Source organism: Sorghum bicolor, chromosome 7, assembly GCF_000003195.3.
Source record: "Sorghum bicolor cultivar BTx623 chromosome 7, Sorghum_bicolor_NCBIv3, whole genome shotgun sequence".
NCBI lineage: Eukaryota > Viridiplantae > Streptophyta > Magnoliopsida > Poales > Poaceae > Sorghum > Sorghum bicolor.
The window spans coordinates 62,575,514-62,600,468 of NC_012876.2; the positions used below are offsets into that span (position 1 = coordinate 62,575,514).

The window sequence follows — 24,955 nt, forward strand, 5'->3', positions numbered from 1 at the left end:
CTTGTTTAGATACACCCAAAAACCCAAAACTTTACAAGATTTCCTGTCACATCGAATCTTGCGGCACATGCATGAAGTATTAAATATAGATAAAAATAATAACTAATTGCACAGTTTACCTGTAAATCACGAGACGAATCTTTTAAACATAGTTACTCTATAATTAGACAATGTTTGTCAAATAAAAACGAAAATGCTACAGTGTCAAAATCCAAAAAAATTTTTGCATCTAAACAAGGCCTTAGAAGAGACGATTCAGGGAAGAATTTGGTCATGTGTGTACAAAGGCCAAGCCTACAAGACAACCCCAGCTCAGTCAGCTATACTTGATGTTTTCTTCCTTTCACTTTGGGCCTGGGTGCCTTGTAACCTTTTTAGTTTTTTCTTGTACTTGATACTTTGTATTCTTTCACTTAATTAAAATATAAAAAAATAGGTTGGGGACTCCCCTGCTGATTCGGTCAAAAGAACAGCTATAGTCTTCCTAGAAAAATTTGTGGAGAAAACTACATCTTTAATGGAAAAGTAGAAACCAAAATTTTAAAGCAATGTGTTTTCATTATTTGATTTTTTTTAAACTTGGAAAATCTATGGTTCATCGCATCCGTGTGTCTCATAGAAAAAAAGAGAATAAATTCTTTTTTTGAAAAGCATATAAAAAACCAATGTGCATATGTATTACTTTCTCCATCTAGAAAAACATATAATTCTAACATAGTGTCATGGTTAGTATCTCAAGTTTAATTAATTATAGATAAAAAAATATTAATATTTATAATATCAAATAAATATCATTACATTAATTACGAAATGTATTTCCTTAATAATTTGGAGTCATAAATGTGAATGATTTCACTAGGAATTTGGTCAGCGCAAATTAGTTTTGCCGGCACACAACCTATAGTGAGGGAGTATATTATTTTTGTATTTTTTTTAAAATAAGTTTGTAAAAATTTACATGCGAGTACATATACGGATGACATGCGCCAAATTTTCTAAAAAGATGAATTGCTGAAGTATATTAATTGTATGAATGATACTAGTACTACTAATTTCTAATGTTTATTACACTGAAAATATGGTTTCCCCCACGTATATTTATCTGGTTTTCCCCGCCAGCCAAGAACCAATTGCTCGTCGGAGGCGCTAGGACATATTAAATATAAATAAAAAGTAACTAATTGTATAATTTATTTATAATTTGCAAGATGAATCTTTCAAACCTAGTTAATTTTTATGATTGAATAATTATTAAATATAAATAAAAGTGTTATTGTAGCTATTTTGCAAAATTTCATGCAAGAAGCTCACTCTCTTAAATAGTTAGTTTTTATAATTGGACAATAATTATCAAATATAAGGCTTTGTTTAGATTTAAAAATGTTTGGATTTTGATAATGTAGCATTTTTGTTTTTATTTGACAAACATTATCCAGTCATAAAACAACTAGGTTTAAAAGATTCGTCTCGCGATTTATAGACAAATTGTGCAATTAGTTTTTGTTTTCATCTATATTTAATGCTACACGTATGTTCTGCAAGATTCGATAGGACGGGAAATCTTGAAAAGTTTAGGATGAATTAAATAAGGCCTACTCCCTCCGTCCCAAAATAAGTGTCGTTTTCGTTTTCCGAGAAATAACTTTAACTAAATATATAGTAAAAAAATATTAATATTTATAATACATAATTAATATCATTGAGAAGATCTTTAAGTCTAGTTTTTTAACAAATTTATTTAGAGATATAAATATTATACGTATTTTTTATAAATCGAGTCAAATTTGTGGCACGAAAATCTAAAACGACACTCGAAAAGAGCCATTTTGAAAAATTTCGTGCAAGGAGCGCGCGCTCTCTCTCATTCAAGATGACGCTTCCGTACAAGTCATGTCCTGTATGACATGACAATTGACATCAGATAAGCAGATATCTATCTTATCCATTACCACAGTTTTGCCGAGTTCTGGACCGGTCGTACTCGTCCCACAGTTTTGCCGAGTTCTGGAGTAGTACTACCGGGGCACTGTGGCCGGGCGTAGCACCAGCCAGCAGAGAGCAGTAGAGCATGTACCACGGAGTACTATGCAACGCGCGCGAGCAGTGGATGGCGGCATGGCGCCCCGCAACGCACGTCACAGCAAATGGACACCCGTGGCGGCATGGCGCCGGTGACGCGGTGCGCTCCAGAGCCGGTGGGATCTTGGCGGTTGTGGCGGTCCGGTGGCGCGAGGAGAAGGAGGGCCATCGGGAACAAGCCCAACAGCCCATGGACACCCAGACCAGGAGTTTTATGGGCTGTGTGGTGCCACCAACTGCAGATGGGCCGTAGTCAAGCGCGTTTAAGCTGCCCTCGTGCATTCGATAATTTCTCAAGGCTGCACACCATTCACACTAGATCTACATCAGTAGAGAGAGGTATTTCACATTTTTCACCCTACCTCACAACCCCCTAAGTCTTGAGAGTTTTGCCTTTGAACTGGTGCAAGCCGTTGCTTATCAGAAATAGATGCAGGAGATGCTGAGTCACAGGGTAGGTAGAGGCCGAGGGCACAAGGTTCTTTGCTCGCTCCATGTAGAGAGTAGAGACGACCCTGCATTGGCAGGCACCTGTCATTCTGATCGCAACCACCGACGCCATCTTTGCTCACTGTTCATTCTTTCTGTTACGGTCAGGAGTGATACAACAGCCATTGCAAAAAGTGTTAATATCATGACAGTTCAATGAGGCACAGAGACACAATCTTTCATCTAATCCCACGGGAGATCCCATCCCCCCAGCATATTATATATCAATATTTGCACCGCAAAGTACATTTTTTTTGCAAATTATTCTCCAAAATTCCACAGTGGCTGGCCCATGGCAATTGCCAGGAATTTTGTACACAGGGTTAAGAAGGTGAAACCTCACATATGGAACACATCGAAAAAATCATTGACCCCATGTTGTATTGTATCCTAGTCTAGAATCGGGCATCAGAGCAGGGGGGGTGGGGTGTTGGATTTCATGACCATGAGCTTTCAAAGATCAGAGATGCGTTTCCCGCTGATGAAATCCACCACTTTGGTGACTGCCAGATCCAGTGCCGCTGTCACAGCAATCAGGTTCTGCAGAAACTCCTCAGTCGTTGGCTTCTCCCCATCCACGATATCAGTCACAGCTTTCAGAAAGATTGCTGGTGTTGAGAACATGTCAGCGACATATGCTACAGCAGCTCCCTGCAAAAGGTAAACGAGGGACAATCAGACCACTTTCGAAGACTCAAGATCACAATATACCGTTAGCAAGTAAAGAAGAAGGAAACAAAGTAGGCAACATAATTGCCTGCTAAACTGCACACTGAGCACCAAGACGCATATGCTCAATGCTGATTATTATACTTTGCATCTTGTGTTAACTACTTAACTTCAAATGATCTCAGCTAACAACTAAACCCATTGCACATGGCTACCTATTTCAACTACCACAGATGTAAAAGGTTTGTAGAAAACAGTCCTAGAATAAATGAAGGATGCTTTTTAACAAGAAATGTTAGGCTAGCCGCTACCATAATTCCATTTTCAGGCTGTTTGCTTGTATTCATAAACTGATTACTTGAAAAAAAAAGTGCAGACCTCCATATCCTTTACTGTAGCATCATTGCTCAGTATCACCTCCTCATCATGGGGAGACATATCCAGAGAATCCCCAGTCGACAATTTGCCAACCTGAAATGAAGAAAGTTCTCGGTAAGACAAGTCCTATTCAGGTTTGCCCATAGATTACTACAAGCTCAGAAGTTTGCCCATAGAACTACGAATTTATATCAGAATTTATGCCCACTAAAAGGAAATAGCAAGAGGCATATTTCTCTAAGCACAACATGCAAGAAATGACTCAGGAAGTTTGGCAACAGGAGATAGCTATGGCTCACCTTCAAATTAAGTTCCTTCAAGATATTAGGAGCTGCAAAAGTTTTCCGTGCTCCAATTCCATACATGTCAAAGACCTAATGCATATTACACCACCAAGTCCATATTAAAATGGCTGAAATTTTAAGAGACTGGAAAAAAGAGCAATAATAGCTACAGAAGGCATCATATTAAAAATTTTTTTAAAAGGAATCCATCATTATAGGCATAACCATGAACAAGTAATATACATGATAGATTTAAGCTATTAATCATGGTGGTGCAGCAGGGCAAGGAACCCCAATTAATCAGATTAGATCAGGATTATTAGTTAGATCAAATTAGTTATGTATTGTCTGGCACAAAGATGACTTGTCATCTCTATCTCTAACAATAAAATGGATATATAACCCCAGCAACAACACATATATGAAAAATGTGAGACAATACTCACAGGTATTGGTATCCTCCTGTCATGGAATGCAACATCTGATGCTAGGAATACATCTCCAATGCTTGCTCCTTTGGCCTAAACGCAAGAAAGCAAATGTTCAAACAGAGTGTTAAACTAGAACATAGAAGGCAAACATCAGCAAAGTTCTAGTGCATACCTTGAAGCCACCAGCAGTGCCAGCATTAATGATAAGGTCTGGCTTCAATGTTTGAATGGAAAAACTAGTCACAAGAGCTACCGATACTGTACCAACACTGTCGACTCCTGCAAGGACGCTGTTCTTAGTAAGAATTAAGAAACAAAGTTGACTGACACAGGATTATCCTGGAGATAATTGCATAACATGTAGGCATGCAGGTTCTAGTGGGTCAACCCAGTGACCCACTACCCAAAATACTTAGGCTGGTGTAAATGCCCACTGGGCTGCCCACTGAACTTAGGGCTAAGTGGTGCTGAGCACTCTTTGTTACTGTGTAACCCAATCGGAGTTCCCTGGCCTGGCCGCCTCATCCCATCCATTCACACCACCCCGCAATCAGCAGGTCATGTACAGGATTAACAAAGTGGCAGATAACTGCTAGGGATGGTGGCCCCTGAAGATCAATGCTCGATAGTTGGGACACGCCTTGACGACAGCACTAGACCTGTTTTACACAGCAATCAAATAGTCAGAGCGGTGGTGTCACTGAAGCTTGAGACAACCAGGTCATTTCTGTGACCCCACACCACCGCTTGCTTCCTCGACTGCCACAACCAGATCCTCTTCAACAAGCAGCAGGCCAACCTTCGCCGACCTCCGTGGCATTCCAACTGTGTGCCTCCACGTGACACAGCAGAGACTTCTGTGTGATCCATCCCTGACCGACCATATGATACATCCCTGAACACCCCCCCCCCCCCCCTTCCTCCTGTACACGCGCAGAAGACCAACACAACCAGCAGGTCATGTGTGGGATTAACAAGGGCAGGGGGCAACGCTTCCCTACTTCAATTAAATAGTCAAAGTAACTAACAGTGGAGTAGTCTGTACATTGTCATCTTACTGCATATGCCCATAATGTCTATATTGTGCCATGTCCTGATGGTTTAGCAGCTAGATCTGGTGTGTCAGTGAGGTTCATGTTTCTTCTTGACATGCAATTTGTGTAATTATTACTTGTGGTGTTTATCCAAACTGTCTGACAAAGCGAGAAAGGGTATAATATTGAACGATCCCTTGATTTCTTATTGGCTGCTTTGTTGCTTCATTTCCTAAACAAAGGTCAAACACTAAAGCACCTATATTAGTTTTCACTTCTAACCATGAAGTTTCTAACTGTGAGATTGCCTTTGTGTGTGCAACTGTGCACAATGCAATTTGTTCTCCATTTCATCTATCTTGTTCTGGACTTTCTCTAAACAGAGCTCTAAACACCAGAGATTTTGTGCTGCAAAAGCTTAACTGACTGGATAACCAAGAAGATAACCTGATGACTAGCAGATGTCTAACAGCCTAATCATGCACCTAACTGACTTGATAACTGCTAGGGACTAGGAGTCCGGACAATGAATGACTGATCCTGAATGACTCCTACTGATCAGGACTCGAAAGTGAAACAAGACACACATGCAACCGATTATTCTAACATTCTGTCATGTTATTACTTAGCATGTTTCCTTTCTTTCTTGCTGAACATATAGAGATCCCAATTACTTTTGGTGAAGTTAACTATGATGTCTCTCTTTTTTAGATGTATATGCTCCTAGAATTGTAGTGCTACTTCTGTAGTTGCAGGTTCAATGAAACAAGAAATGGACCTTTAGCTTTTGTCGAAGCTTCTAGCCAATATTTTCAGAGAAGATGCTGAAATATTTCAATGCCCACCGCAGCTATCTCTCTACTTCGATATCTGAACTTGCAGTTTGTCAGTCAGGCTCTGTGGCCTTCACTTATTCAGGTTCAGGTTTTGTGGCCTGATAGTTATGTCATGTGATGTCCAAGTTCACGTTCATGGCTTGATAGTTATGTCATGTGATCTCCAGGTTCAGGTTCATGGCAAGCAGCATCAGGAAACAGTGTCACCATCTATAGTTCCTCCTTAGGTCACACCAAGCAGAAGTTATACCTCTTATCTATATTTTTGGCAGAACTGTATTTGTCGCTCACGCAAATTTCCCCATTCCACTCATACAAGTCATCATCAGATAGTGTTCTACTGAATCTTATTGAGTTGCTCCGACTTATCCTAACTTCTGGCTCTGGCAGAGCAATATGACAGAATTTTTTTCTAGTGCGATGTAATGTTGTGAAATTAGGTTGCACATTTTATTTGCTAAAGACTTCAGATTTTTTTTGATGGTCCATGTGATGTGACAGCAAGTGCATAAGTTTGTTTTGAAGTAGAAAGGCCACTGGCAGCAAGCAGCGGGTACTTGTTGGGTCAATTGGCTTGCGGATTGTATTGGGTCAAGTCAACCAAAGCCCAAAAATAATTAATTGGGTAGTGTGGGTCGGGCCTTGGGTCAACCAATTCCAACCCACCTGCAAGCTTAGTCACATGGAGTAAAGAAAGGAAGATGCTGAAGTATTACTGCTGGAAGTTCTACGAGCTACTTGGGGACATGATAAGAATGCAAATTGAGAACCAACTAATGGAAATGTGAACCATCCAGAACTTACCAAAAGCAGCATCCTTTCCAGGCAATACAAGGTCAATGTGGAGGTCTTTGTAGTTGCCATGGTACCTAACCCATGGGGCACCTTTAGGAAAACTGCAAGGTACATATAGCAAAAAATGGTGTTCGGTTAGGATATCATTCAGGTAGTATGTATCATGAATTTATGATAATGGATGGCGTCCCAAGTCCCACCACAGAATGGCTTAGTTACTTCCTTTAGTAAAGCCAGGAACTGGATAAAGGCTGACACTTATTCATGTATCATAGACTTTATGAGCACAGAATGCATAAAGCTAGAGAGCAGCATACTAATAAAATTGTGTTAGTTCAAGGGACGGTTTGCGTTCCTGTACAGAATGACATAGTAGTTGCTACTAACTGCGTATTGATCCATGTTGCCCGCTCGCACAAATCTGAACCAGAGACCGAAATACCCAGAGGTACTAGCAAGTCCATCCTGTTCAGTATGGAGCGCAAGGGGGAAAATTGCCTACTCGTATTATCCATTGAAATCGCCCTAATCCATTCTATAGAAGTCGCACTAATCCATTCCACTGAAATCGCACTGAGAGCACTAATAAAAGAGAAGAAAAAAGGAAAAAGGAAAAGGGCACTGACGTGGATTCGTGGGCGGGCGCCTCGACGAGCTTGAACTTGTTGACGAGCGGCATCGCCTCCGTCTGCATCGCTGCAACGAGACCCAAGCAAAGCCGCAATACCCGCGGAATAAGCGAAGCGAGAAACAGAGCATAGCAAAACCAATACGAAAGAGGAAGCGGCAGGGGGGATCGTGGGTTACCTACGACGACGAGGACCTTGGAGATTGGGCCAGCTTCGGCAGCCATGGCCGGAGGTGCAAGGACCTAGCAGGCGGATTGGGGGCGGCGGATTGTCGCCGACGGGGGGAGAGGGATGGAATCCGATAGTCAATAGCGAGGGAGACGGCGCTGCGGTGAACAGAACAGGTTTCCGTGATTCCGTTCCGTTTCTCTTATAGGAGTACTAGAGACTGGACTGGTGGGGCCGGGTTGGGACCAACAGGGCGGGCGGCATGACTGGTGCCGCCGCCGCGACTCGTGTCTTGCGCTGCCAACGGCCAAGGGTCCAAGGCGCAGCGAAGCCCACCTGTTCGGCGCCGTCCGTCGTCCGAGCTCCGACGATTCGACGTTAGGGTTACGCTGTCAGCTAGAGCCTAGAAGGGGGCGGGCCACGACCGGGCGATTGACCGTGAGATGAGAGACAGAGAGAGAGAGAGAGAGAGAGAGAGAGAGAGGGACTGAGGGAGGGCGAGACGCACGCCGCACGCGGCACGCCGCACGGGAGACGGGGAGAGCTTGTATTCTATTTCTGGGCCGGCAGGTGGAACCGTGGAAGGGTTATTTTGGGCTGGGCCAAAAACTACGAGGGAGGATTGGAAGTTGAGAGACCATTGCCTTTTTATATCAAAAAAAAAAAGATCCACGTTACCTCCTCCAACTTTCATGAAAATTCGTTTTTCTTCTTTTACACTTTAAAATTAGATAAAATATATTACTCAATTGGATCATGTATAGCTTAGTTATAGAGTTATTTATATTTAACAAGCATAAACTTAAATAAATTTGCAAACTAAGTTATACATGATCCAATACGTATAAAATTTTTAATGCACTTTCATCATACAATAATTAGCCCAAGATAAAAATATCATCATAATTGGATCATAGAAACTGCAGCTATGACTTATTCTAATTAATTACAGAAAATCATAGATCTAAAGCCACAACAAAAACCTTGTACTAAAGCATACGTACTCTCTCTATTCCAAATTATAACTCATTCCAAGAATCTTGGAGAGCCAAAGCATTTTCAAGTTTTACCAAAATTATAGAAAGAAATACTAAGTTTTGTAACATAAAGTGACTATACTATGAAAATATAATTAAGGGTGAATTTAATGATACTTAGTTGCTATCATAATAATTACTATTTTATCATACAAATTAGGTCAAACTTAGGATAACTTGACTCATAATTTGGGATGGAGAGAGTGTACTACTCATGTGGAGTCCAATAAAATTATATTTTTTATTTTATAATTTTTCTATGGTTTACTATGTTTTTTTTCAAAATTCAGCAAAAATAAATAAAAAAGAAAATGACAAAACTGTCTTTGAAAACCGCTTATAACAAGTCAGAAAAAGGTAAGATGAACGGTTTTAAAGTTGAGGGAGGTATTTGTCCAGTTTTGAAGTTCAAAGAGAAAATACGGACTTTTGCGAAAGTTGAGGGAGGTAATTAATGTGGATTTTTCCCTTTTATGTTCACATCATCACATGGATAGACATGGGACATAGGATCCGATTCAACATATGCAAATTCGTGTACTTGTGAAAGCCCAAGTTTGGTTTTGGTAATTAATGACACCAAGTTGCTAATGCCTTGTGTTTAAGTGATTTGAGTTAGGCATAGGAATACACATGATGAAGGTGCATGGTGACATGGAAAGGTGGCCACATGATCACAAAGGGATGAAGATGAAGTAGAGATCATGATGATAGACGAGAAGCAAAGTTATCAAGGCAAAGGTATAAACATAGGATTTTACTTTTGCTGGTCTAAGATGAGTAGAGAAGTGATTGACCGGGTTTAGGATAGATAGCCGACTATCAAGAGAGGAAATCACGGTCATCTCTCGAATCAAGTGCTACTAGGTCTACATCTTGAGCATATGCATTAGGATCTAGTAAAGTGCTAACTTAACTCCTTTGGTGAAAATGTTTGTGAAAAGCTAACACACATGCACTTTCGTGGTGGACACTTGTTGGTGTTAGCACTTTTGCAAAGGAGGTGGAGTTCCTAAGGTTGAGAGGGGTGTGGGTTCCTCTCGAGGCGGGATTCGGCGCTTTTGAGAAAAATAAGTGTATATTTTCTATTGCGCCGGTGGGAATTTTGGAGAAGTCGCGGGAGTGTTTTCTCACTGAGAAACACTCACCGGACGCTGAGAGCGGAGGCACCGGACGCTGGCCTCAGAGTCCGGTGTGCTTGACCCTGCTAGGGTTGAGCACCGGACGCACTCTGAGAGCGTCCGGTGTGAGGGCGTTTTGCGACCCTCTCTGCGCATGGGTCCGGTGAGCACCGGACGCTACCGGTGCTTAGCGTCCAGTGACCCTGCGTTTTGCGGAACTCTCTGCGCATGAGTCCGGTGTGCACCGGACGCGTCCGGTGTGGACCTGCAGAGCGTCCGATGATCCGCAGGTGACCGTTAGGATCTGATATGCGGGATTCAAAGAGGACACTTGGCCTATCACTGAGCATCGGACGCTGGGGACCGAGCGTCCGGTGATCACTTAGTAGCGTCCGGTGCCCCCGATTTCAGCCCAGTGAAAGTGGCCAACGGCTAGTTTCTTTGAGGGGCTTATAAATAGTTGGTGGCCGGCCTTGGGAGGCTCTCGCTTGCACATTTGATTACTTGAGACATATACATTGAGCTAGAGAACACTCCCTCCACTCATCTCCTTGCTTGATTGCTAATCCTAGTGAGATTGAGTGAGATTCAAGTGCGTTGCTTTGAGAGTTGCATTTAGTGGCACTTGATTCTTGAGTTTCCTGCGGATTTCTTGTTACTCTTGGGTGTTTCCCGACGTCCTAGACGGCTTGGAGCAGCGGTGGTGTTGAGCTCGTGATTGGAGATTGTTTCGAGCCTCACCAAGTGATTTGTGAGGGGTTCTTGAGCCTTCTCCGCGGGAGATCGCAATTGGCTACTCTAGTGGATTGCTCGTGGCTTGGAGGATCCCCATCTTGTGAGTGGATGTGCGGTACCCGCTGAGGGTTTGGCTTTGGATTGCCAATTAGCTCGTGATCCATCAAGTGGGTGTATCGCCACAACGAGGAGTAGCTTGCCGGGAAGCAAGTGAACCTCGGTAAAAAATCTTGTGTCATCTCTTGCCGAGGTTTCTCTTGTGATTGTGCACGTGATTGATTGGATATATTTCTACTCTACAACGTCGGTATAACAATCACTCCCCTCTCCTTTACCTTTGTGTATACCTTGCTAGTTGTGTAGCTTGTTTAGCTTAGCTTTCTTGTTTAGGAGTGTAGCAAGCTTCTAGTTGTGCTTTCTTGTTGTAACTAGTGCTTAGCTTTCTTACTAGACTTGAGTAGGTGGCTTGCATAGCTTAGTTGTGCTAGTGCTAGAATAGCTTCGCCTCTTGTTTTACTAATCAACTTGTCTAGTTTAAGTTTATAGAATTTTTTAAATAGGCTATTCACCCCCCATCTAGCCATTTAGACCTTACAACTTGATGGGCCAAAAATACCATGAGGTTACTTAGAGGGATCATTTTTACGAGCTAGGTTCATTCTAATAATGTGAACTATAGAATAAGACGAGCCACTATATGCGTACACTACATTTCAAGGTTGCTATGAGCCCATACATGGAGTTCTCCAATGGAGAAACAAGAACTAGCTATATATGGATAAATTAATGAAGATAGACAAATAAGGAGCACAGCTAACTCTTGTTTAAAGGGACAGCCTGAATAGGTGGAACTGCTGCCAATTTTGTCTCCAACTATCACATAAAACAAATTTTGTCACTTCTTTCTTTTTTATCAATTCAGGGGAGCATGCTCCACCTACTTAAATTTCATTGAACGAAAACTGCTGTCAGCTTACAGCGAACACACCACTTGTCCATGACAGGCCAGGGAGGAGTATATATATTGAGACATCAGACACAAAATGTCACTTTTGCCTTTTTCTGAGTGACTTCATTTTTTGTTATTGCTCGACTCAGCCGATTATGAGCTTAGGTCTTGTTTAGTTTCCAAAAAATTTTGCAAAATTTTTCAGATTTCCCGTCATATTAAATCTTTAGACGCATGCATGGAGTATTAAATATAGACGAAAATAAAAACTAATTGCACAATTTGATCGGAATTGACGAGACGAATCTTTTGAGCCTAGTTAGTTCATGATTGGACAATATTTGTCAAATAAAAACGAAAGTGCTACTATTCCTATTTTGCAAAATTTTTTGGAACTAAACAAAGCCTAAAGATCAAATAAAACTAACATGATGCCAAGAGCCTGGCAGTCCAAAATTCTAGGCCAGGCCAATGCAAAACTAGGCCATGCCATCTGCTTCTGGCTATCTACAGGGAGTACGGGATCGGTGCATGACAATGTGACATGGCACTGACAACGTACGGCAGCTGCAGGTCTGCACTGCTTTTTTCCTCAAAGATTTAGGCGTTTTTATATTAAGAGAGAATAATTAAGTTTGAATACAGAAAAAAGAGGGGCAGCTGAATTTTCAACAAAGCTCTGGCCCTCCCTTGCCCCCCTCCAGCTATCAGCTATGCCTATTACTCGCTGAAACCATAAACTGCTAGTACCAAGAAAACTGAAGCACACGGATCACACAGCCTTCCATCATTCACACGCACTCTAAATTAATATTTCGGGCAAAGCAGTAGGCCACGATCTTACCCAGTTCATTAATTATTCGAGAATCAAATGGATAATTTCCATGTTCATCACAAATATAATGTTACACACATACAAGCCATGCAAGAATCTTAAAGTAGAATTTATCACTCGAAGCACAACATATAGCTATTGCAGGCAGCTGCGGCAATGCTTGTTATTTAATTCAGAATCATACAGTAGTTCGATCTCATGGCAACCATGGGGGCAGGAAGGTGGTCATGCATGAGCTAGTCAGTGCCTCTGAAGGGTACCTGCAAACAAATTGCACAAACGGAGGAATCAGCTTTTATTGACAACAGGAGGAATCACAGCTTTAATTTCATTACAAAGAGCTACTCTATGATAAGAACTTGTCATCAGTACTAGATTTAACAATTTACAGTGATAGCGATTTCTATATTCAGTGACATGTCCTGTGATTTTGTGGCATTTGCATTTTGCCATCAAGAAAATAACGGAACTAGGTGTCATTTTCATGATCCTGTATGTTAGTAGGACGATTAAACGAGCATACAGTAAAATTAATCTAGATCAAAGAAAACGCCATTTTAGTTTGAAGATTGTTTCTATATGATAAAAAAAACCTGGATGTTCATGCATCTTTCCAAGCCCTGCTAGGGCATCGAAATAGTATTGCACAAAATTGGCATCCTTATTTCCCTTTGTTTAGAGTAGGGAGAGATTCACCCAAAGCATGAGGACCATACCCTATCTGAAGGGTGGGTTCACCAGCAGCATCGAGGGGATGGAAGAAGTTATTGCCGTGTAGCTGCTGCGGCTGCACTTCAGGATGCCGCTCGCCTTGTTGCTCCCATGCATGCTGCCATATAACCTGGTTGCTCTCTTCCAGCTGCACATCTCAAAACAATGAAAAAGGCAACTATCCTCACTGCCTGAACCTTTATATATACGCGCGCGCGCTTATGATCCCGTGTATATAGAAATGTGCATCCCTATTAAAACTCAGAAATTTATTAGGGAACTACTGGATATACTCCATCACAAATTATGTCATTCCAATTTTTTTTAGAGAGTCAAAACATCTCAAAGTTTGATCAAATTTATACAATAAAATAATAACATTTTTTATACCGATAAGTATAATTAGATTCTCCATTAAGTATACTTTATATTAATATCTATTTGATGTCATAAATCTTTGTAGATCTCTCTATAATTTTGGTCAAACTTGAGATGCTTTTACTCTCCAAGAAATTTAGAATGACTTATATACTTTGAAATAGAGGGAGTATGTGGCTATTGTCTTTGTTGCAATTGTGTATGACCAGTGCAATAATGAACATGCATGCACCGCAAAAAGAAACATCATAAAAATGTTTGTTTAATGATAAGTGAAGTTTACAACTTACTCTTCTTCGAAGACACTTATTTGCTTCACAAAACATTTGTTCCTGCAAATTGAATAATTCAAATATTTATTGATTCAGTGAAGTCACCAATATTATTTTCTTGAATCATGAAGAATAGCATACCCTTTTCTGAAGTTCTGTCAGTTGATCAACCATGTGTTGTGTCTACAGGGGAAAAAACTGCTGGTCAGCACATATACTCTAGAAACAGGCTACATGCACAGTTTTTATAAATTTGACTCCCCACAAACTCATATTATCATAGCAGGTCTAGCAGAAAAGGATTTTAATTAAGAAATCAGATAGCAGTGACATATATATAGCTGTACCTATTTCACAAACGGGACAGCGGAAATATTCCACTTAATACAAAACAGAAAATACAATTGGTTTATGGTGTTAGCACTTTTCAGTACCCTTGTGGATCTTATATGCTTCAAGGATGAATCGAGTTGCTTCTCGAGGTGCTCCAGCTCTTTTATGCCTAATGACTCAAGATCTTCACCAAGCAAGTTCCTGAGGATTGTTGACAAAAAAAATCAAACTTTTAATTGGCTATCAAAATGTGAATGAACCTTTCTTTGATTACCACTGAAAAATGCATTGAGCTAAGTCACGCACCCTTATCTCTTTAAAAAAAGATACAGGCTGCAAACTTGAAATATTATATATACAGGATCTGTCCAAAGAATACTACAAATCTTCATTTTCATTTGGGCTAATTATATGTATATAAATGGTAGCATCAAATTATAGTCCACTAACCCGCATGCATGATAGTTTCAAAATACACCTTATTTCATTTGTTTGTTGTATTGCAAAGCTAAGGTATATGGTTCCACAACAATGGTTATTGGTAAAACATCATGAATGTTTTAGTATTATTCCTAGCTTTATGCACTATTTGAATTTAAATATAATTTTGCTTCATAAACTTGTTGGTCGAGATGAATAAATAAATCATGCTAGCTATTTGGTTTTAAGCATGTTTTCCAAAAGGAACACATTTCGAACAGAAGTTGCTATTTTTTAGCATGTACAGAAATAATAAATTTATCTCAACTGTAAAACAGAACTCACCTCTGAGTCCGCTGTAAATTATCGACGCGTGCCTTCAGTTTGAGGTACTCATTCCGGCTGCTTTTCAATTGCTGAAATAAATGTCATGAAAGATTAGCACAAACAGGAATGCCTAGTTCAACAAACAATATTGAGATTACAATGATCTATATGCTATGTGAGCCTCACCGCTTCACTAGAAAACTAATTTAAAGTGAAATTGAAGAATAGAAATGTCTATATATAGATTTTCTTGATTGCAAAACACCACACGTTGTAGAAGATTACCACACCAAAAATTATACTATTACACACATTACAGGCTGAATTTTGCTGTCACATACTACATCCAAAATTATGTCGCAATAACTTTCACTACCACAAAACTGAATACCTTTGAGGGTCAAAAACCCTCAAGGAAACCCCTAAAACCGTCAAGAAAATTAATATTGGCGGCTAGCACTCAAGGAATGGCCGCCAAGGGTAGAGAGACAAGCAAATACTATTTTCTTGAGTGCCGGCCGCCACAAATCAATTCCTTGAGGGTTAAACCGTCAAGAAAATAAATTATTGGTCAGATTTTTAGCATCGTCAAGAAAATGTAACGACACCCAAGGATATAGGTTTTCTTAAGTGCCAATCACACTCAAGAAAATGTAACAACACCCAAGGATATAGGTTTCCATGAGTGCCGATGGCACCCAATAAAATGTAAAAACACCCAAAGAAAGATATTTTCTTGAGTGCCGATAACCCTCAAGGATATACATGAAAAAAAAGAAAAACAATCTCATATTCGTTGTAGCTGAGATTCGAACTCATGACTTGAGATTCCAAGTGAAACTAACTTACCACTACACCACTTAGTCTTCTATGACCAAGTGAATGTTTCATTCTTTTTGTTTTCACTTTAGTGGATCTTGTAATAAATATTTGAGAACCTAAATGATTTCAAATGGAAAAAGTTTGAATTATAAAGTTTTGTATCTCATCGAGTACTATAACTTTGGTTTAGGTTGTATCTCTATCTGAGGTCATTTGAAAGATTCAAAAAAAATTAAAGTTCAAAATTCTAATAATTTAAAACATATTTTATGGTCCTCAAATAATTTCAAATGAAAATTTCTTCAACTAAGAAGTTGTATATCTCTTCGGGCTCTATAACTTTGATATAAACTTTGCCTCCATACTATATTAGTATGTTATATTTTAGCTTTAAAATAAGCAGGCATCTCAAGCTAAGTGCTAGTATATGCATTCTCTAATGCATAACAACACAAAATTATAACTTTTATTGGATTAATTTACTAACAACAAATATATATCATTTTCCAAACATGTCAATGGAGCATTTATGTCTATAAAATGCAATATCTAACTAACAAGAATGCAATGAGTTCACTATATCGGTGGTTAAGAGAAATATGACTATAAACTGTTTTTTTCCTTGGCAGCTACAATAATTTACTTGAGGGTTTGCACCTAAAGAAACTAGAACTTCCTTGGTGGTTTCTAGTTACACCCAAGGAATGTGAATTATCTTTAGTGGTTTATAATAACACTTAAGGAAACATAGAATTACCTTGGCGGTTTCAACTAGCACTCAAGAAAATACAGATTTAACTTGGCGGTTTGGTTTAGCACTCAAGAATATGTATTTTCTTGGGTGTTTTATACAACCCTCAAGGTAATTGTATATCCTTGGGGGTTTAATTCCGCCCCTCAAGGAAATTGCTGGCCCTCAAGGATACTCAGTTTTCTGGTAGTGTTTGAAGGTGGATTTTAGTAGGGACCTACGATTCTGAATATGTAAAGACCATACACCTAATGATGGTTTATGCATGGCTGTGGAACAAGTGCTTAAGTCAAAGAATATGTTTTAAACAAATAAGACACAATATTTTATCACTTGAAATGTGTGAGCAATATAATGGATTCCTAGCTTGTACAAGGAATGAAGGATATATATATATATGCTAAACTAGTGAGCCTCAAGACATATTGGTCATGTTTAGCTTAAACCTTATTTCCTTTTGGTTTTACGATAGTGGACTGCATGAGTGTTTGTGTCCACTAGCAGAACTGTGTAATAATTGGTCTGATTCTATCTTTTGATAGAAAAAGCCGGGTATACAATATCCATTATCTAAAAAAAACTAGTGAGACATAATTGTGTTCCTTCATTTGCTCGTTTAGGTCCATTTACAAAACAGAATAATATATAGCATCCATGTTTTGACATTGCTATCTATTATTGAGAATAAATTAGAGTATTTATAGTCTCTTTTATTAAAAAATCTTCTTAAATAGCCTTGTCCACAGGTAGTACTTCCGATACTTTAGTCAATATTATATGTACAAGTTTCACATATGAAAAATCAAAAATATTATATTTTCAAGATGACATTTATTTAGACAACAGGATCCCTAGATGACATATACTAACTCTTAGCACAGCAAAGTAATTAATGTTGACTAATGTTTTCTATACATGTATGCACAAAAACTCAAACAAACTTGCCCGCAATCTGAACTAGAGGAAAAGAACATCTTATTACCTCATTCTCTCTATTCTGGACGGCTGTTTCAGGTCCTGCGAAACTGCATTTTTGGTACTTTTCAAGTGTTTTTGGCATGCTGCACATAAAGAAGGCATGAAAACTTAGGCATACAGCAGTTAATATCTAAAAAAAGTCGCACACATCATTTAAAAAGTGAGTGCAATTTACATATAGGAAAAAAGGCAAAATCTCCTTAATCTGAAAGGAATCTGCTTAAAACATTATATTGCTGTTTAGTCGTATTATATTATGCTTGATGTTGGAGAAATAGAGTTATACTTTTCTTAGATAAATCTAAGGTTTAATTAGCAACTTGTGATATGTGTGGCCCAACAAATATTTGATAGTTCCTCTGAAGAATTTAACACAAGCAATGTTTCCTAAAATTTGCTACCATTAATTATCACGGAAGCCATAATTGTTGAGTTATCATAAAAAGCAAGAATAAAACAAACAATATCACATAACTATGGATTCACAAAATGGCATGGCAGTTGCTACTAATTCAGTAGAAATTTCCTAATACATGAGATACCATATATATTTGTGGAACTCTGAAGGGATGTTGTCTGGCTAGGAGATAGTATTAGACGACAGAAGGGTGGCCACGTAACTTAGTTAACAAAGAGTTCGGGCAAACATTACGATGTGCCGATGGCTGGGGCATATAATACGAGAGCACGAAAATCAAGGTTATTAATTGTTTCATGACGTAGTACATGATTTTTACTTCCTGCATGCATGCCCGGGGTGCATGCCACAAGGAATCTTCATTTTTGCCTTTTGTGCCAAGGACTGTGCTTCTCAAAATGATTTACTCCATCTTACTTGGACTATACCATATATATATCAGTAGCGATCCAATAAATATATTCATTTTTTTCCTGGCCAAAAAGAAACTCTAGGAGTTCTTGGATAGTATGAGTTGTAGTCTTGTTTATGGACAATGGAATACATATGACAGGCAATTCGTCTTATGTCATTTCATACAATACACAATAATTAAATAAATACATATGCATGGTAGAGATGATATATACATGTCAACCAAATTTTGGCTTATCAGCTATGAATGGAGCTTGAAGTATTGAGCTAGATCATCTTTCCATACAAAGGTTTATATATCATGACATGAATATGCAGGCCAATCTAGGAAATAATTTATTGACAATTCATATGCAGGCCCACAGAAACTGTTTAGGAGCAGAAATGTTGATTTATTTATATATTTAGACAGACCTTACTATTAATTAAACGTAGCATGACATGAATACGCTCTGTATAGAGCAATGTGGAAGAATTGTAATTTCAAGAATTAATTTATCATTACATGATATGTTTAGGCATCTTAACACGCATGGATGAAGATATGTCAAAGCTTTTCTCTTTTCTCTTTTCTCTTTGGATCATAAACGAGCCTACATACTACTTCACACTTTTCAGTTCAAATACACAAAAGGTCAATTTACGGTGCTTCTCTTTTTTTACAAAAAAAAGGCAATGCTTCTGAAACTTCTTGTATTCAGGAGTTTAGAATAGATGGATCGAGATGTCATGAAAACATGAAAAAAAAACTATTTTTAGCATAAAAAACCAGAGAGATCCACAGGAAATTGTAAGTTTGTAGCTAGTAACTGGAAACGGGAGCCATCCTCATGCTTAACCAGATCCACACAGCAGGGAATTCATGCTGCTCGGGTCGTCGTCATGAATTTTAGCTAAGACCAACGGATCAATTTATGGCCTGATGCCGCCGTATGCCGATGGACAAAGCAAAGTGAGGTCGATCTACCCAAGGGACCAGAAAGCAAAACCCTAGCCAAACCCAAGATGATCGAGGTGTGGTAGCCGGCCGGCTCCCGAGTCCGGATCGGAAAGCCACATGAAAACCCAGCTCTCCTCCCTCTCTCTCTCTAAACCAGCACGGCGAAGCTAGGCAGCAGCCGTCCCGCGCAGAACCCCGGCCTCGATTGAGAAGGAGAAGGAGCGACAGAAACGGTCGATCCAGGAACACAACGGGCAGATCTGGCGAGATCCGGCGAGTCCAGGGCACCTGAGCATGGTGATGATGACTACACCACGACCCGGCAAGGCAACCGCACGCGGCAGAGTACATGTACATGTGCGTGTGTGCGTGTATATACTATATATACCTCTGCGTGCTGGAGAACTCGTAGAGCTTGCCGCGGTTGGAGAAGATGATGAGCGCGACCTCGGCGTCGCAGAGCACGGAGAGCTCGTACGCCTTCTTGAGCAGGCCGTTGCGGCGCTTGGCGAAGGTGACCTGGCGGTTGATCTTGTTCTCGATCCGCTTGAGCTCGACCCGCCCCCTCCCCATGTTCGTCGCCGCCCTGCCGCCGCCGGCCCCGGCCGATCCCTCCGCCTCCGCCGCCAGATCGACCGTACTTCCTCGCTCGCGCCAAAGCAGCAGCAGCAGGAAAGCAAGGCAGAGCGCAAGGATTTGAGGAGGAGGAGGAGGAGGATCGATCGGGAACGGAGGACTAAATAACGAGGAGGAAAGCGATGGCACGGCCGGGGGCTAGGAATTGAAGCAAGCAAGCGAGCCTAGTGGGCGCTAGTGGTGGTGGTGGTGGGGCTGGAGGGACTGAATTATCATCATCAGCTCAGGGAAGGAGCCGGTGGGCGCAACGGTGGTGCGGGTGCGCCTCTCGCCTCTCGGCGTCAGGTTGCCGTTTCCGGCAAAGCATCCGTAGGGGGGGAAACCCTAGGCCCCCCAGCCCGGTAGCGCGTTTCCGGAAAAGCTAGGGATGGGAGAGGGATCGGAGTCACCGCTCACTCATCCATCCATCCATCCATCGGCCATGGGTCCCCGTCCCGCCCGTCGCCGTCGCGTCCTGCGCTCGCGCGCTCGGCTTTTATCCTGCTGGGCCCCGCCGGCGCGCGACGCCACTGGTGCGCGGTCACGTGCCCTGCTTTAATGGCCGGCCAGCAATCGCGCACGCAGGCAGGCACAGCGACCTGCCCGGCGTGTCCTCCATTCCGTCGCCTGGACCGACGCCTGCATGCCCTCACGGCCTCACCCCTTGCTTGCTTGTTGGTATCGGCGGCCGGCCGGGCGGGGCCGAGTCGCTGTCTAGACCAAACAGCTAGCAACAGCAAGCATGCAAGCCGACTGGCGCGAACCAACGAACGAAGTGATGACTCGCCGGCCCGGTAAGCGCTGTTTAGATTGGAGATTAATTTTTTTTTCATATCAAATGTGTCAGAAGAATGTCAAGAGAAGTTTTTAAAAACTAATAAAAAAGTAAATTATATAGCTCATCCAGAAACTGCAAGACAAATCTATTAAGCGTAATTAATCTGTCATTAGCACATGTGGTTTACTGTAACACTTAAGTCTAATCATGGACTAACTAGACTTCAGAGATTCGTCTCGCGATTTTCAACCAAACTGTGTAATTAGTTTATTTTTTTATCTGCATTTAATGTTTTATGCATGTGTCCAAAGATTCGATGGGATAGATGAAAAATTTTTAGGTGGAGAACTAAACAGGGCCTAAATACAAAACCACAACGGGGTGGACGCCCTCCCCTTATCTCCCAACGTCTATTTTGCATTAAGGTTTGTGCTAGAGTGTTCTAAAATCTATGCCCTAGTGTTTTAGAATCAGTGTAGGAGTGCTTTTTTTACCTGCACTAATCACGGAACAATGAATGGTGGGATAAGAGGTGTGCGCGTGTCCACCCTATTGTGGAAATTACAAGTTGCTCCCCGGCCGGCCGGGGACCGGGCCGACGACGAGTAGCCGAGTGGCCGCTGCTACGGCGATTCGCGCGTGCTGGATCTCGGGCACTGTTCGATCCGTCCGGCGCGCCGGTCTCGTCGCCGGCGGACGACAACTAACTGCACTTTGATATGATACCGGTGATCAGTACTGATGTGCGTGCTGCCGTCTTCCCTCGAATCCATCTGCTGCGTGCTGCTGGTTGGCAGAGGCGGGCGCAGCGGAATCAATCGCATCGCTAAGATTCTGTCACGTACAAGTACGCAGTCATGACACAACAGAAAAAGGGTGTCATTTTACTGTGCCTTTACGACGTAGTATGTACGATCGAGAATTAACACAAGCATGCTGCGGCCCTGTACCATGCACAACGACACAACAATAGGCAATGCATGGTGGAGATCGAGCTAGTGTATAGCTAGCAAACAAGCGAGATTATTCTTTCTTATTATCGGCAAACTGTACGTAACCTTATTTGCGTTTTGGTGTACGTACGCGTCGACGGTACATGTGTGAGTGCAGGCAAAAGGAACTAAAGGAAGGGTGTACGTGCCTAGTGAAAGTAAACATGCATATGGTTAGTTAAAATATATAGCCCATCGCTTCTACTGCTCGATCGCAACAACCATGCATCTTTCTTCTCATCTGCAGGCAGGCAAAAAAAATCTATCAAGTGATCTCGTACAGTACAAACAAGCTAGCAGTCCACAGCCCAGACTCCACAGACATCCAAAACTTATTATCCCCAGAAATACCAAATCTTTTTTTTTTCTCTTGATCATGACGAGGTATGCATTTCATTAAGAAATAGAGAAATTTTTTATTACAACCTAAAGCGGCCACGGTAATCTTTAGTTACCGAGGCAGCTCAACACCCACAAAAGCACGCACTTGTGATTACATGATAAAGAATTTTGGCAACGATCAGAAAATAGTACGGTTATTTTCTGATCATATTTGAAATCGAATTTGTTTAAAGAGGTTTAGATCTGTCCGTATACAATTCGAATATTCAACATCCGATACCCTACCCTACCCAGTAGGGGTGCAAACCCCTCTAGGTCCAGTCAAAAAAAGCATCTGATATTGTATCCATATCCGAATATTTAAATCGTATATTTGTAACGTCAATATACAATTATATCTTATCCGACATAGTTGAAATTATCAATATTCGAATCCGAATCCGACCATAAATATAAAAATAAATATAATATCGATAATATCTGTCCGTATGCGGCAGACATCAGACTCTTGCTGGATCAGCCCTCCAACCCAGAAACACCAAATTAAATCAGAGATGCATGGTCGTCTCCGAAGTCACAAAGTTAGCAGGGCGAGCGATGGAAAAGCCGTGAACTGTGCTCGAGGCTCCCTGCTGGTGCACGACGACTACTCTAGCTACGGCACTTTTTGCTTCTCCGGTCATCTCTGTTTGGTCGCCACACACCCTGCTTTTGCTCGACGGACAAAAGGGGCACTCGCTTTCCATCGACGTACGAGGTGCGATCACACTGCAGGAAGCGACACAACGGATTTGATCGCGCGTACGTAGGAGTACACGTCTGCGTTGCGTGTCAGCACGGGCAAAACGAACCACACTGCACCCAGCGGCAGCCAGCCAACATGCCAATGGACCGTCGCGCGCGAGATCCCGCGACGCTCTGCAGCCGTGGGCGTGGCGGGGCGGGGCCCCGAGCCCGGCCGACGACGCCTGCCCTTGCTTTGCTTGCTTTGTTTCTTGTCCTCGCTCGCCCGCTCTCGCTCTCTGCTTGCCGCCTCGCCGTTTCCGATCCTAATCATCGCGTGGTGTGTGACTGGCTGACCGCTGAGAGCCGGCGAGAGACCGGCGTAAAGCAGAGGCAGTATAGACAAATAATGCTGGTACGGTGCGTTGTTAATAGTTGGCCTGCAGGGTTTAGCTAGGCCTTGTTTAGTTCCTAAAAGGTTTTGCAAAATTTTTCAGATTATCCGTCACATCGAAGTTTAAACGCATGCATAAAGTATATTAAATATAAACGAAAATAAAAACTAATTGCACAGTTTAGTCGAAATTGACGAGATAAATCTTTTGAGCCTAGTTAGTCTATGATTAGATAATATTTGTCAAATATAAACAAAAATGCTACAGTGTCGGTTTTTTAAATTTTTTTGAAACTAAACAAGGCCCTAGTGTAAAAATGTGTAGAGCACTCATGGTACTTTTACGTAAAGAGTGGCGTATACACGTACGCTTACAGTATGTATGTACGTACGTACGTACGTGTCATGACTCATGATTTAATGATGTGTCGTAACTTCAGCACAGTGTAGCAGTACCAGTACTGTAGCTGAGCATCACGTATACGAACGTGTAGGTGTATGTAGACACGCACCGGCGGCACCGCTAGCTGGCTCCGAGCCTAAGCCTACGACATGAACGATGGAGCTTCTTAATGCCTTATTAATCTAGACCAATAGATCTCCGTATGTATATATAGCGTCTAAAAGGATCAGAAAGTTCAAACACAATTCTGGTAAGCCTAGCAAGTTTACTTACCGAGATCTCACCATGCATTGAATTTTTGCATCCTTCCGAGGTTAGTCATATAAAGGATCATCAACACAAAGTTCCCACTCAATTAATTACATAGAAACAAATTTGTGAATATGAATGAAGAGTAGCACTAAATAAAAACAAGACAAACAGCAACACGACTAATCATTAGAGGAGACACTCATAATTAAGCCGTGAACTAATTGAAATGAATTTTATGTAGAAGTGTAGCGGTCAACCTAGTCCTCACAATGAAAACACAACCCCTTCCATGGACCACACCTTTGCCAAAAGGAGAACTAGGGATGGGTGGTTGTGTCGACGGTAGGAGACAAGTGGCACGCAGTTGAACCACAACCACCAACGAACTAGGGTTCAATCCTCAAAAGAGGCCCCAACCGCAATGAGCCAACATCGATAAAAAGACGACAACCAGCATCAATGGCCATAACAAACCCATGACCAAGCTAGAAGGCACATTCACAAGATTACAAGAACTAATCAAGGTGACCTCGATGGGTGGAAAGTGATAACCGTTAGTGTGAGCGCAAAGGGGTAGCAGAAATGTCAAGACTAGCATCCTAATTATTCACAGACATTTCACTGGACACCGTATATGAATACTAAAAAATAGCCCCCTAGTACTAGTACGTTTGAATTCTTCAAACATGGTGTTGTCCAAACTTCACAATAGGGAATATACTTGCAAAGATTAGCTCACTAACACATCGATCAATCCCCATCATAAACATATCAAAGAACCCATGTATGCCTAACCATACACTATGGACTTGAACAAAATTGAACCAATAGAAAGCAAGATATGAATCAATCCATAAGTATGACAAGATAAATGTCGAATCACAAGTTGATACCAAGATTAAATGAAAACCTGTTGCAGAAAAAAACCACGGGCGACAATAAGCAAACAATCCACTATAAGATGAAGATACAAGAGATGGGAACCAACAAGGTTGGGGGAAACTCTAAATCCCCATCAATTTCACTTTTTAATTGATGGAGTTATTATGTCAAAGCCTCACCCATCAAATCTCCCCTCTGCCACTCTCAACCCTAAAAGTGGAAGAACAAGCACCTGCTGAGAAAAGGGAGCTCGTCTCCTAATTTGGGCTGGTTTGCCTAGCTTGATAAAGGGCCCTCAATGTTGAAGAGTATTACAAATGACACCATAAATACCTAACGAA

The 24,955-nt window shown here is 41.2% G+C and overlaps 2 protein-coding genes across 2 annotated transcripts; both read right to left on the bottom strand.

Moving 5' to 3' along the window:
- Positions 2,746-8,311, bottom strand: LOC8060610 (5'-methylthioadenosine/S-adenosylhomocysteine nucleosidase 1). The gene is made up of 8 exons (XM_002445768.2): positions 7,803-8,311; positions 7,622-7,691; positions 7,005-7,096; positions 4,503-4,609; positions 4,346-4,420; positions 3,915-3,989; positions 3,616-3,708; positions 2,746-3,219 (listed from the first exon to the last, which is right to left on the bottom strand). Exons 1-8 carry the CDS (start codon positions 7,846-7,848, stop codon positions 3,022-3,024), a joined length of 756 nt encoding a protein of 251 aa, XP_002445813.1. The 5' UTR covers positions 7,849-8,311; the 3' UTR covers positions 2,746-3,021.
- On the bottom strand, positions 12,448-20,071 carry LOC8060611 (MADS-box transcription factor 7). Its single transcript, XM_002445769.2, has 8 exons — positions 19,622-20,071; positions 17,466-17,544; positions 14,929-14,999; positions 14,265-14,364; positions 13,972-14,013; positions 13,849-13,890; positions 13,186-13,328; positions 12,448-12,729 (listed from the first exon to the last, which is right to left on the bottom strand). Exons 1-8 carry the CDS (start codon positions 19,804-19,806, stop codon positions 12,666-12,668), a joined length of 726 nt encoding a protein of 241 aa, XP_002445814.1. The 5' UTR covers positions 19,807-20,071; the 3' UTR covers positions 12,448-12,665.